This window comes from Paramisgurnus dabryanus, chromosome 8 (genome assembly GCF_030506205.2).
Source record: "Paramisgurnus dabryanus chromosome 8, PD_genome_1.1, whole genome shotgun sequence".
In the NCBI taxonomy this organism is placed as follows: domain Eukaryota; kingdom Metazoa; phylum Chordata; class Actinopteri; order Cypriniformes; family Cobitidae; genus Paramisgurnus; species Paramisgurnus dabryanus.
This window is the reverse complement of record NC_133344.1, coordinates 32,264,884-32,279,387: the sequence shown is the minus strand read 5'-3', so window position 1 is coordinate 32,279,387 and position 14,504 is coordinate 32,264,884. Positions and strand designations below refer to the sequence as shown.

The 14,504-nt window shown below is 38.7% G+C and overlaps 1 protein-coding gene across 4 annotated transcripts in view; it reads right to left on the bottom strand.

Annotated features, from left to right (window-relative positions):
• dscaml1 (Down syndrome cell adhesion molecule like 1) overlaps positions 1-14,504 on the bottom strand; it is a 151,171-nt gene that overhangs the window by 121,469 nt on the left and 15,198 nt on the right. For all 4 annotated transcript variants that reach the window (XM_065281568.2, XM_065281565.2, XM_065281566.2 and 1 more), the window contains exon 3: positions 7,985-8,131. In XM_065281568.2, the coding sequence (XP_065137640.1) occupies positions 7,985-8,131 (147 nt within the window). The remainder of the gene's footprint in view (positions 1-7,984; positions 8,132-14,504) is intronic.

Here is a 14,504-nt window from a genome sequence, read left to right as displayed (position 1 = left end):
TCTCTCAGTTTGTGGATATGTCTCCAAGCGCAATACTCCTGGATTTATCAGGTAGTCAAATATTGACATGTTAAACACACGAGAGAGCTTCAGCGTGGCCACATTCCTTCCCTGACCCGCTCAAACTCAGTTACCGCCATCTACATATATAGCTTAAGTGTTTATGCATGGCAACGCAGTGTAAATGTATTAAATAGTTGCTGCTGTAATACAAATGATGTTGATCCCACTGATTATAATGTACTAGAAAAGACAGGAGACCATGTTACTCTACGCAGTTAGAAAATTGTCAAAATATGTACCCTAGCTGTCATTGGGTGGATTAGACACTGTATTAGACAAATAGTAAGTGTGATATTATAAAGACTCAGAATCTTTGCATTATCTTTGAAATTCTCCGGGGACCCCTTAAAACCTCAGTTTAAACCCCTGGTCTAAAGGACCACTACACTTTTTTACAATTATGGTTATTTTCAAAAAGGGACTAGCCCAGCCCGCTGGGTTGAAATTACCCTTTTTTATTTGACATAAAATAGCCCAGCATTTTGGGTTGAAACAACCCAGCATGGGTTAAAGTACAACCCAGCAGGCTAGGCTTGTCCTTTTTGACCCAACTCTGGGTTGAAAACAACACAGCATTTTTTAGAGTTTATGAAGTCTTTAGGTGTAATGCTGTACTTTTTGAAAAAGCTGGGGTACATGTATTTTGACCATCTTTTCTGATACGCACACACACAACTTGCACCATTTTTTTAAGATTTACTGCAAACAGGACGCAGTTTTTCCCCGCCCTTCTTATAAATAGTCCTATCAGCATAATGATTCCACATCGCAGATGCTGACATGCTTATTTCTTTATTTCTTTTTCATTTCAGATCAATAATTTACAATCCCTCCATCTTTTTTGCATTTCATTAAAGTAACACGAGAAATCGCCTGGCAACGTTGAGCCCCACCCCAGTATCATCAATGGGGGAAATAAAAATATGGATTTGAAGGAGAATGGCTAAATGACAGACTGAAAAAGCATTGAGGAAGAAGAAGATCCTAAGTTTAGCCAGTTGCCAGAAACTAAAGATGAACGTTTTTGTATTTCCAACATAACCAGGGTTGCCAGATCTGCATAACAAAACTAGCCAAAATGAGTCAAAAAGCATCCTCTATGACAATTCACAGCCCGAAAACCAACAAGTAGTGAACCAAATCCAGAAAAACATCAACTTGTGGAAACAGTTTAAAAGTGGCCCAATTCAGAACTCCACCGAAAGGCAGCAGACCTGGCAACGCTGAACACAACTGGTTTTTAGGGGCGGGTTTGAGGGTAAAATCAAAGAAAACTACTTAAGATGGGTATGAACGTGTTGATTTTCATATTATATGTCTGTGTCGTCATCCGCGTCAATGTGAAAACGCACGTGCAGACCGTCGCAAGCGGAAATGCGATGCAGATTGTTTTTACTTGACGAGAGGGGTTCTAGTGGACCAATCACTGCGCTTGCTGTCTGCATAGAACAGACATGTTGTTACATTTTTGACAAAGTGTGCATCAGACTACGAAGAGCAACGGACAGCCTACACATAGCGTACTGTAGTTACTTATGCAAGACTATAAATTATAAATTGCACAAGTCTAGCGGTACAATCATACGGGGCGTTAGCGTTAATGTTTGACAGAGGCTTGTCTGAAGCTTGGCCAACAGCCAATCACAGTGGCCGCTACACATGCTCCGGTCTTCCATAAACATATTGGTTGGCTTTGCCTAGGTTATTTGCATAAGGCGATCTGATTGGCTGACGCACACGTTACCACTTGAAAAGCTGAGAAATTTTCAACTTCTGCTGCAAGCAACGGCAGTGACGCAGCGCTGATGGATCCACAATTCAGTTCGGCAACGTATGACATCACCCATTAAAAGTGAATGGGAAGCCTTAACGCTTACGCCTTGTGTGAAAGTACCGTAGGGGTAAGAGCAGAAATCAGTTTAAACACACAATCCGGCCCACTGTCACATCACGTAGAAGAAAATAGCACGCAACATAACACACTATTTATTACACATTCTATTCACTGTGGTATTATGTTAACAGTCATTTAGCATTTCCATTTGATATCAACATTGATCCCTCCACATGGGAATCAAGCCCATGGCCTTACCATTGCTAGCACCTTGCTATTTAAAATTCAAGATAAACCCAATGGGCCAAAATGTTAGTTTAAGTTGTGAAGAAGTAGATAATTAGAATTTTTTGTGTGTGTGTGTTTTAAGGTCGATTGATGGGCTGGGTAATCTTTAAGCAAAGAGTGTCAGAATCGGTTTGCGAGAGTTGGAAGTGTGACCTTCTGTTAATCCATTAAAGCGACCAGTTAATCAATTAAGCAGGAAGCCACTGTCGGCCAATAATGTCGGTCTCGCAACGGACGATGATCACTCGCAAACACACATATCCCTGTGGATATCTTCCCAAAATACCCTCACAGAATGTGGGTGACCCCTTGCATATCCACACCAGTGACAAAAGAAAGAGGAGCCCATGCAAATAATCCATCAATACATGGTGAAAAACCTCCGCCCCCCCTTATACTGGTACACATTGACACGGAGGCCAAAGCAGATCAATGTGCGGTCCTGTGTGAAGGGCAGGGAGACGCGCAACTCCATTGAGAAAGATGAACTGAGCGAACGGAGAGAGAATCAAGTCACTGATTCCATCTGACTTGGCCGCTGTAAGCAGCACCTATTGATTTTCCAATCAACTGCAGGGCCAGGGATCACACAAACGGTGCGGACGCACACACTCCGCTACTTGAGGTAGGAAGTCCGCTGCTCAGGGAAACCGATACCTTGTTTAAACTCTCAGACACAACTGACTCTTGCCAGAATCCCTTTCGCTGCCTATTGAGTGACTTTGATAAAGGGGGAAATTACTTGCCCACTACACTCTAGAAAATGCTGGGGTATTTTCAACACAAAATTGGGTCAAAAAGGGACGAACCCAACCTGTTGGATCATAATTTAACCCGTCCTGGGTTGTTTCAACCCAAAATGCTAACCAAGCATTTTTTTAAGTGAATTAGACTGGATTTATACAAGTCATTTTCATAGTCAGTGTTCATTCCCAAAATATACCCAACAGTTGGGGTAATTTCAACACACATGCTGGGTTGTTTCAACATATAAATAACCCTATGCTTTGGGTTGGTAACTGTTGGTAATATTTGACCCAACTATGGATATAAAGGGTTATTAAACCCCTGGTCAGAGCCTGACTCCACCCACTGGCAATATTTGAAAAATGCAAGAAAAGTGGGCAGATCCCAAGGAGATAGAGGGGACGAACTAAGGGCATGGTGATCTTGAACCTGCTTACGTCATGAGTCATTTTTTGGACCCACCATCCAATAGGAAAAATCAACTGCAGTAGCCACTGTTCAACCTGAAGAGGGCAGCACTCAGACGTTTTTACACCATATATTGTAGTATTGAAACACTTTATATCCAAATGTCAAAAAACTTACTAAAATCAATGAACAGGACTAATAAAGCCCCATTCTTACAGATCATTAACTAAAAAAAGTTGGTTTAGGGTTTAGTTACGCTTTAAACAATCCAACATTTTTGTAAGCAAGGGCTACCACAAGGGATAAAACAGTCAGGAGGGCTAATTTTTGATATATTTTACTTATTGATTTGTTTTATCATTGTTTAAAATGTTAAGGTACGTGAACTAGGGATGGGTATCGTTAAGGTTTTAACGGTATTACTACTCTTACCGATACTACTTAACGGTCTGGTACTTTAACGGTATTCTTGTCGGTACTTTGGCTAATGTTAATATTTGATCATGAACCTGTGTTCACATGATTAAGTTAATTATGGGTCTGCATTCCATTATTACAAATTTATTTCTGGATATCATTTCTAAATAATATACATATATTTGTTAAGGCACCAGCGTGAAAGCTGCAGAAAAAATACTCTAAATAGGATATTTATATGTAGGCTATTTTGTAAACTAACTTGAAGTGCTGTGCATTTAGCCAAATAAATGTTTACATGCAAATTATGGGTCCTCCGAGGGTTAGACATCTCATTTCAGTTCTTCAGACTTCTGAGGCTGCCACCTTGAAAGACCGAGTGCTCGCCTTGTAAGGTTGCATGCTTAGAAAGTCACAGCCCTTGAATTAGGACACAGTTTCTGTCTGCACGTAATGCACTTTTTAAAAGATGCTTTATCAGATTGCTTGTGCTTCCGCCCTTACATGCAAACATCTTGTTGCACTTACCTATATGACAACGAGCGTTGTCTGCATCAACTCTAGTAAAGTATAACCGCACTTTGGAACGTTTTGCTCTATCCGCCATCGTCACTCTTTGTATTAAGCGGGAGTTTCATGCTGTTATGCGTGCACCGCGCTCGTTGTTGTTGTGTGCGTGCGTGTGACAGACAGCCTCCGCGGCGTGCATGAGAGATCTCGCAGATCTCACAAACAAACATCATAATATAATCGCAAATTAGAAATGTTTGGTGAGATAAAATGTGCACGAAAACATTATTAAGCAAGAATACATAGTACATTTATTTTTATTTTTTTCTCAAGGACCGAAAGCAGAACCGATAGCGTCAGATCTTACTGATACTACGGTCTTTCATAATTTAGCCCCGGGGCCAGTTTAATACCGGGTTTCGGTACCCATCCCTAACGTGAACCAAGCCAAGCTAATATAAAAAAATATTATACAAAAAAATAATATTACAATTGAGACTTTTAATGTAGTTTGGCGGGCAGCTCACAGACCCTGCGGGCACCACGTTGAAAACCCCTGCTCTAGAAAATGCTGCAAGTTACGCTATATTGTTTCAAGGATGTTTTGGATGCAAATGTATTTTAAATTAAGTTTGTTTTCTTATCCAGTTTGTAGGGCTGCACAATTAATCGAAAAACTAATCGGGATTACAATTACGTGTGAAACAATTACAATTACATAATCGCCATTTCTGTGCGTTTCGCCAGTATGTTTGGCCACCAAATACAGATTTTAAAATTTGATATTAAAGTTGACGTGTCCTTTAGACATTCGTTTTGGATTTTTACTAACAACACAACTCCCAGAATAATTTCTTATTTAGATTATAGCCCAATTTGTTTAGGACATTTAGAATTTACCATGCAGCTGCTTTACAGGAAGTTATAAAACATTTCAAAACTTCAATGTAAAATCTATTAATCTGCAATATTAATCAAGGAAAATAATCATCAATTATGATTTTTTTAATAATCGTGCAGCCCTGTTAGGAAGTCTATGCATCAAATGAGACAAAAATTGCCAATGGGATAATATCTTTAAAAAGTTCACTCTAAAACAAGTTGTTTCAACCCATAGTTTGATCAAATATGGACAAACCCAAGTGTTGGGTTAAACATAACCCTATTCTGGGTTGTTGCTAACCAACTATTGGTTTAAATTAACCCAATAATTGGGTTTGTCCATATTTGACCCAACTGTGGATTAAAACAACCCAAACATTTTTAGGGCACAACAAGATAAAAAACACAGATTGAGCTACTAGAAATGTTTAGTACTACATTAAAGGGATAGTTCGGCCAAAAATGATATTAAACCCATGATTTACTCACCCCCAAGCTGTCCGAGTTGCATATGTCCATCGTTTTTCAGACAAACACATTTTCGGATATTTTAGAAAATGTTTTAGATCTTTCAGTTGATTAAATGTAATGTTACGGGGTCCACCCATAGTCCACGACCTTCAAGTCCAAAAAAAGTGCATCCATCCTTCACGAATTAAATCCAAACGGCTCCAGGATGATAAACAAAGGTCTTCTGATGGTAATCCGCGCAGTGTTGTTGTAGAAATATCCATATTTAAAACTTTAATTAACGTAAATAACTACCTTCCGGTAGCGCCGCCATCTTAGACTCCTCTGTATTCAGGAGAGAGTATTAGCGTAGTGTACGCACTTTTCTTAGTGACGTATGACAAATTCGGAGGGCGGGGGCACAGAGCAGCAGCAGAGTAGCCTCCGTAGGCTGCGTAAGCTCTCATCCTGAATGCGGACGCGACTAAGATGGCGGCGCTACTGGAAGATATTTATTTTCGTTGATAAAGTTTTAAATATGGATATTTCAACAACAACACCGCACGGATTACCCTCAGAAGACCTTTGTTTATCATCCTGAAACCGTTTGGATTTATTTTGTGAAGGATGGACGCACTTTTTTTGGACTTGAAGGTCGTGGACTATGGGTGGACCCCGTAACATTACATTTAATCAACTGAAAGATCTAAAACATTTTCTAAAATATCCGAAAATGTGTTTGTCTGAAAAAGGATGGACATATGCAACTCGGACAGCTTGGGGGTGAGTAAATCATGGGTTTAATATCATTTTTGGCCAAACTATCCCTTTAATAAACACACATATCATATCAAGATAGGAGTTATGTCAGTACAGAAAACAAAACAAATACTCATTATATCACAAACATTTTGAATTAATTCAAAGTCAATTAAATAATTGCCGGCTAGCTACCGGTGCTGCGGTTGAAAATGACTATTTACATTGTGTGAGACGAACCTGACAATTACGTACAGAGATTCCTTTAAAAAGGTCGACTCCCCCCAGTAACTGTCCTGTATAACAGCACACCGCACGCATATGATAAAGTATCAGTTATCTTAACAGTACGAAACATTATATATCTCTATCTAGCTCCATTTTGTTGAATTGTCCCATTTTTACTGTGTCTATTTCATCCAGACAAAATGGAAGACATTAAGAGAGGCTAAAATAAATTAAGACTGATTAACCAAACTCTTCAAAATCATAACAAGAACGTGAGGCTCTCCAAGCCAGACTGAAACAGAGGAGGGAATTTTCATCTTAATTTTAATGAGGCCTTGATTTAAACCCCTCAGAAAAGTGTGCAATGAAATAAAAATGCAAATCCTAGCTGTGTAGTCATGCAGCCAATAAAAATCCTGTTTCTGGGGTCAGCAACCTTTTTTTGACATAAAGCAGCACATTATCTAATTCCTATTTATATGCATCATATTTATGATTTGATGTTTATATCACTCTGTGCTAAAATAACATAACAAATAGCATTTATGCTTTTAGCATAAGCTTCTATCCTGAATGATTAACAGTACATTCATGTTAGACATTTTATCAGTATGCATGTATCCTGGGACTAAACAAGTGCAATCCACTGAATAATGCTAAGCAAATTTGTTTGTTTGCATGATCCATTGGATATCGCAGAGCAGATTGGTTTTCTTGCACAATAAAAAATAAATAAAAAACGATCAGCAATACACGAAGTGGGTTGTGCAGGTAAAACAGATACAATGGCACTGTGCATTTTGTCACAATTTCAGATTTAGCTTGGTTTTCTATGCAGTTTTTAATTGGACATGATATGTAACTATGTTTCCCTACATGCAATTGACTTCAATTCTCATTTCACAGATGAGATCTCTTCAATATCTCATGAATTGGATTCCTGAATTTAATGTAAATGTTTAACAATAATTGTCTCATTTGTATTTTTTTCTATTTCTATGTAGGCTATAGCATTTTTTTTTTGCAATAGCATCTGGGTCAAAGTTGACACTTAAAAAGAAACAAAGCTGAGAACTCCATTAAATCTTTACAACCATGAAAGAGCAATCTTTGAGTAATAAAATGTTCATATGGGTATAGTATTTCCTAAAAAGTGCCAAAGGTTGCAAACCCCGATTCTATATGGATATTATTAGCATAATATCCACGTTTCCTAATTTTGAAACCAAAGAGGCCTTTTCATCCTTTATAATGACAGAGCAAATAACCCTTGCCACCAAGTGGCATATATAACAACCTGTACAGGTATAGCATCAGCTATTCAACATTTATATAAGGAAACAACAATTTTTAAATCAGCAGTTACAGAGACTTTAAACAGCTCCAGGAGTCTCTTACCTGGGACGATGGAGACGGTGTCCTTCTCCCAGGACACCACACTGACGTACTCCTGCACAGCAGAGGGGATGAGGCACTTGAAGACGGCCACGTTGCCCCGCATAGACCTCTGGTCCGCCACGCGAACCGTGTAGGGCTCCCTGAACACTGTTTATGATAAAGGAACAAGAAAACATCAGTTCATCTGATCAGAAACAGACAGTGTGTTGTGTTTTGGTCTCTGTTATGTAGTGCTGGTGTACTAACCAGGCTTTCCAACTAGCCAAAACAGAGTCATGATGGGCAACTATTTATTTTCTAATACTGTATTATTTTCAGTTTTATGAACTGTAGCATCTATGCTGAATGCACATTAAGCGATATTTTGCACAGTTAAACTTTCTTCAAATTTCAAAGTGTCTTCAGATTTATTTCCTTTTCCTATCCACTTCAGTATGCATTTTAACTGGAATCTATAGCCAGTGAATCATATTTTAAAGGGAACATATTATGCCCATTTTACAATATGTAATATAAGTCTCAGGTGTGCCTGTGTCTGTGAAGTTTCAGCTCAAAATACACCACAGATTATTTATTATGTCCAAAATACACCTATTTGGGTGGGAGCAAAAAACCCTGTACCCTTTAACCTCTTGAAAAGCACCCCCACACTGGCCCAAACCATGAAAATACCTACTATCACTAAAAAGTTTGTTAGTCCTAAATTATTTAAAGTATAAGCATAACTATGGTATCATTAGAAAGAAGACAATTTGAGCTTCATTTTCCAGGTTTCAAAATTATTTTAGGTTAAAAATTAAAAAGTTAGAGAGGCTGAAGTACATTGTAATAAAAGGTTTTTGCATAACATCTTTTTTAATACAAAAAATCTTAATGATAAATATGTGTGTGAAACCTAAAAAAATGATCCCAAGGCCATAAGTTTAAAAAAGTTATGTTTCACGATTGAGGTCAATGGGCCCCCCCCCCCAGAAAAATCTTTGTTTACATGTATACAAGTTTGTTCTCATTATTATTTATCCTTATGTTAGCATATAAAATGCAGTTTCCACACCTGAAAATAAAACGTCACACAAAGATTGTTGGATTTGTTATCTAATTGGCTACACGTTCTGTCTATCATTATTTCCATGAAATCTTTAGAGGAACGAGCGAGTCGGATGACGTCACAATATTTGACAGTGCTGTTTGGATTTATGTATTATACTCCCGCCTACTTTTAGAAACAAAGTTTGAACGCGGGTTTGAACGCGAGTGTAATCTCATATACAATCTTAAGACGTAAACAGTCCTCAGATTGTATATTATATTAAATCTGATGTAAACAATGCACAATATATCTATAATTCACAGATTATACGCATTTGTGGACAAAAATGGTCATTGGATGTGTTGTATTAGATGGTTTTCATGGATTATTCACACATCTGAAACAGACTGAATTCGACTTGCGATCATTATATCAACACAAAGGTAAGAAGCCCCGTTTATATTTTGCATGTTGTCATCTGGACTTCTGTCACAAAATACTACATTTATGATGCTAGAGCATCTGTATCTCAAAACAGAGACCATATACTGATGCTAAACCTGTAGACCTTTTAAACGATGTATAGTAATGTTAATATTATTAATTTTTTTTAAACAGTAGGCTATATAGATATTAGGGGTGGCACGGTTCACAAAACCCTCGGTTCGGTTCGTATCACGGTTCTATGGTCACGGTTCACGGTTCAGTACGGTTCTTGTTGTTATTTTTTCTTTAAATTTTTAACACTCCAGAAATGTATTATCTTATTAATGTATTAATTATCCATAATTTAGGATACAGTATTAAAAAAAAAAGTTATATCATGTAATCATGCACAAACTGAATTTGACTTTAAGCACATTATTGGGACCATCTCTGGGGAAAGCCAGATGAGATTTTGATACAGCAAGAGGGAAGACATTGATGATTTCAACATGCTTTTCATTTATTTGGCAAAAAAGAGAATGTGTATTGCCATCTACATAAACTTTATGTGCATTTTTAGCACACAAAGATAACTTGCATTTATTAAAATGCCAACTTCAGTGTAGCTCTTAGATTTATAACTGAGAGGCTGCTTTAATACTGAGAGTATATGTGGACGAGAGAGAAACATAACGTTTGCACCTGTAATATTTAAATCTCTTTAAGTCTCTTTTGTCCACTTTTGACCACTTCTGATTACTTTGATGGGCAATTTCTGAAATAAGATCGCGCAACTTTCACACGCTAGCAAAATGAAACTACGCGGAAATCAGCCGCTTTAATTTTATCAATGAAAGGCTAAAAATAGCGCTGAATACGAAAAGACGTAAAACTTTCAGTACCTCAGATTAGATAAATGGTCGGAGAGAAGGCGATCTCCTGTGGCTCTTCGAGCACATTCAACCCATAGACTGCAGTTCAATCTATTGTTTTATTTCCGCTGTCATCATAAGTAACATGAAATAAAAATATGTTTCCACACACCAAACTTATACGACGCTGGCGCATCCTCCAACTGCGGGCAGACTTCCTTTTCTCTCCCACTTGCCATTTCTACACGTAACATAACCTGCAGTTCTCATACTCCAAACCAGTCACCTCTTCTTTCGCTCGAAAGGGAAACTACATTGCGCATGCCATGAACCGTTGAACCGTGCGGTACACACGCGCTCCGAACCGAGACAAGCGAACCGAACGGTTCGGATTTTTTTCATGGACCGTGCCACCCCTAATAGATATTGTTTGCAGCGTTAAAAAAAACTGACGTCATCCCGCCCAAAGCTAGTGCACGTCGAGAGGTTAAATGCAAATCAGCTACAGCGCCTCACCCCTTACCAACAGATAGTGTGCGGTTTTGGTTAAAAATAGATTTGATTCCTGTGAATATAGTCTGGGACAATAGTATATTTAGCCGCATTAACGACATGTTCGTTGTGTCGTGTGTTGCTCGTGTTTTCAAAAAATGTGTTTGTTGCGTCATGTGAACCATGCGCATCACGCGTTTTGTCAAAATAAGTGCCTGCTGCACACGCGTCAAAACCGTTTAGGATAAAAAAGACGCTCACTTTCACAAAATACACGCAAGACACTCACTTAACAATAAACTCTGATTACGCATGAGATTATGTGAGTATCTGACAAACGCGAGCCTCTCTTTTATCATAAACTCTTTAGACGCGGCTGCAGCAGGCACTTATTTTGACAAGACACGTGATGCACACAGGTTCACTCGATGCACAGAACACATATTTTGAAATTACAAACCACACACATGATGGGCTACATACATGTAGTGACGAACTTCGCATCGAGCGCCCTCGAAGAAAAGCAGTCACCGGCCACCACTGATTAACGCTACAATGTGCTAGCACATTTAAAAAAGCTTTTGGATAAAATTAACCAGTCAGTCAGCGGCCGTAGGTGGGACTTTGTTTGTGTGATGTCACATTAACAAGATAATCAAAACAGTATGATTTGTTTTAAAGAGGATTAATAAAGGACTGTGTGGATTTTTTTATCATTGCTCACACACCGCCAAGGCACAATTATGTCCACCTCATAAAATTTTGCATAATATGTGCCCTTTAAACTGGCTTTTGAGCATCCAGATATCAGCATAGCAATTAAGAACAATGTGTCAAGTTTGAAAACAAGTGTCACTTTCCCAGCAAGGTTTTTTTAAATACCGATTCATTTTTTATTTTTGAAATTGCCCCTAAAATGTATGCTGGTTCACCCGCTTTAATACCAGCTTAAACCAGTCTGAATTTCAAGTTTATCCAACACAAGTCTGTATAGCAAGGATACATTTAAAAGCACATGATGCATTCATAGAATGAATACTGAATCGTTTTGCAAATGGGTGTTGTTGTTTAAAGGTAGTCAGGCTATGAGAGTTCAGAAGTGGCCTTTTTATAAATCACCCTGTCTATGCTTACAGACGGCATTGAGTGGACGGCCCCGCACAGCCCCCGGAGCTGTCAGAAACATTTGCCCCCGCTAAAGGGAACCTCTCTGCACCTGACAACCGGAACCCTACTCTAAATCAACAGCGGAGAACACAAAGAGAATGGGGTTCGAAAATGTTATTCACGGCTGAGAAGATCCTCCTACGGTTAAGGCCGACGGGGAGCAGGAGCAGATTAAAGGAGGCGCTGAATTTCATTTTCATTTCAGGGACTCAATTTGCCTCACGTCTTTCATCAACATCTATTTACTTACGGATTTTAATTTCTGCCTCGTTTCTTTAGGGAAGTAATGCAAGACGCAGAGCAAGGGCATTTCATTCACGAACATGATGGTGCAAATTTGATCACGCAGTTGGGGAATGTTTCCAGAGAACTCTGCGGGTTTCGCAATTGGATTCGCGGCCAATTCAACTACGCAGCTTTTTCTTCCCATCAGAAAAGAGACCAATCATAAGAATTCTCGCAACGTGCCAGTCACCCGCAGGCCGGCCGCCCCTCCCTCGCCCGCTTTCACTCACTACCTCCATTTCTATATATAATTAACGCCTGGCTTGCGGGCGAATTTCCATGGTCATTAATAACGGTTTCTGCCAGGTGCCAGTGTCACCCACAGAGAGGCGAATCAGTCTCCTTGCATGAAAGTCCAAAGATTGTCTGCATTTAAATCATTTTCATTCTTCCCTCATAATTATTACAGGGCTTTATAAAAACATAAACGCGAATGAAAGGTAAGTGAGTGTAAGTAAGGCTGTTTATATTTGCAAAGTGTTAACTAACCACCTTTTTATTGATGCAGATGAGGTTCGAATCAATGAAACCAATCAATACGACTCCCTATTACACACAGGACCCCATAGTCTACAAATAATCATTTATTCAGTCATTGATTGACTGCGTGTCCCACGCTTTATTGAATTTCTAAAGATAAACTAACTCAAACGGCCCCCTATTAGCTAGTTTTATTTTCACCACAAGATGGAAAGCGCTACACCTGGCAACAAAGCATTGTTTTACAATAGTCACAAACAACCCAAAACATCTCCAAGGCTTCAATAATGCATGCGTAAAATTTGCAGACAACAATGGCAGACAACATTTTTTTATATCTTCATGTGCGGCATCATTAGAACGTTACTGATGCCTGACTATACTCATCCGTTGCTTAGAAACCAACTGAAACACGGCCCGCTTTTTCCCATTCGCGCACGGGGAGAACCGAGTCCCGTATCACTATCGTTTAAATAATTAACTCCAGAGAAACCAAATGCCGCATTTACTTATTCATGACGCAAGATGTAGAAAAAGAAAAAAAGAAGCGGATTGAATAAGAATGAGAGGGCGAGCTGTGCTCATTATTGTAATGGTGAAAGAAATGGACGTGACCTATGGGGAGGCGCGAAGCCGGAGAAACAAAGAACTGAGAAAGAAGGTGCGAGTGCATGTCGCGGCACACCTGTCATGCTCGAGGGCCATGCACTCGAGAGCTGTGTTTAACCCTCACAAAAACCAAATCCTGTCTGGAGGACAGCTTCTGTTGTCGCTAGGCATGACCCTGTTTGTTATCGGTGATATATAGCTTATGTTATGAAATTATTTGTATTTTAAAATCGGTGCCATTTAGGGTGCTTTCAGATCGATTGCTTTGTTCCAAAACTGGGGGTTAAAGGATTAGTCAATTTTCTTAAAAAAAAAAAAAAAATCCAGATAATTTACTCACCACCATGTCATCCAAAATGTTGATGTCTTTCTTTGTTCAGTCGAGAAGAAATTATGTTTTTTGAGTAAAACATTCCAGGATTTTTCTCATTTTAAAGGACTTTAATGGACCCCAACATTTAATACTTAACTCAACACTTAACAGTTTTTTTCAACGGAGTTTCAAAGGACACGAAATGATCCCAAATGAGGCATAAGGGTCTTATCTAGCAAACAATTGTCATTTTTGACAAGAAAAAAAAAAAAGAGGTCACAGATGTCGTATGCGAAACTACGCCCCAGTGTTTACAGTTGTGGAGAATGCGGACCGTTCTGACGTTGTTGTATGTCGAATGATACCAATTAATGTCTTTGTGTCAGTTTATTGTTTAAAATGGTCCGCAAATGTGCGTTTCATATATGTAACACGTGACCTTTCTACGTCACTACGCAATTATGTGAGGTCGCGCTGCCGTGTGACAGGACCCGGAGATAGAAGAGAAGTTGTGGTTTAAAAGTGCATATTTTTTATTTTTCTTGTCAAAAATGACAATCGTTTCACTAGATAAGACCCTTATGCCTCGTTTGGGATCATTTAGAGTCCTTTGAAACTTTGTTGATAAAAACTGTTAAGGGTTGAGTTAAGTGTTACGTGTTGGGGTCCATTTAAGTCCATTAAAATGAGAAAAATCCTTGAATGTTTTCCTCAAAAAAGTATTTTAAGAAAATGGACTAATCCTTTAAATTACTACAATGTTGTAATTTTATGTTGGTTCGGTTCGCATTCACAATTCAATATTTCCAAACGAAACAGAATTTAAACTCTCCTTTAATTGGTCAG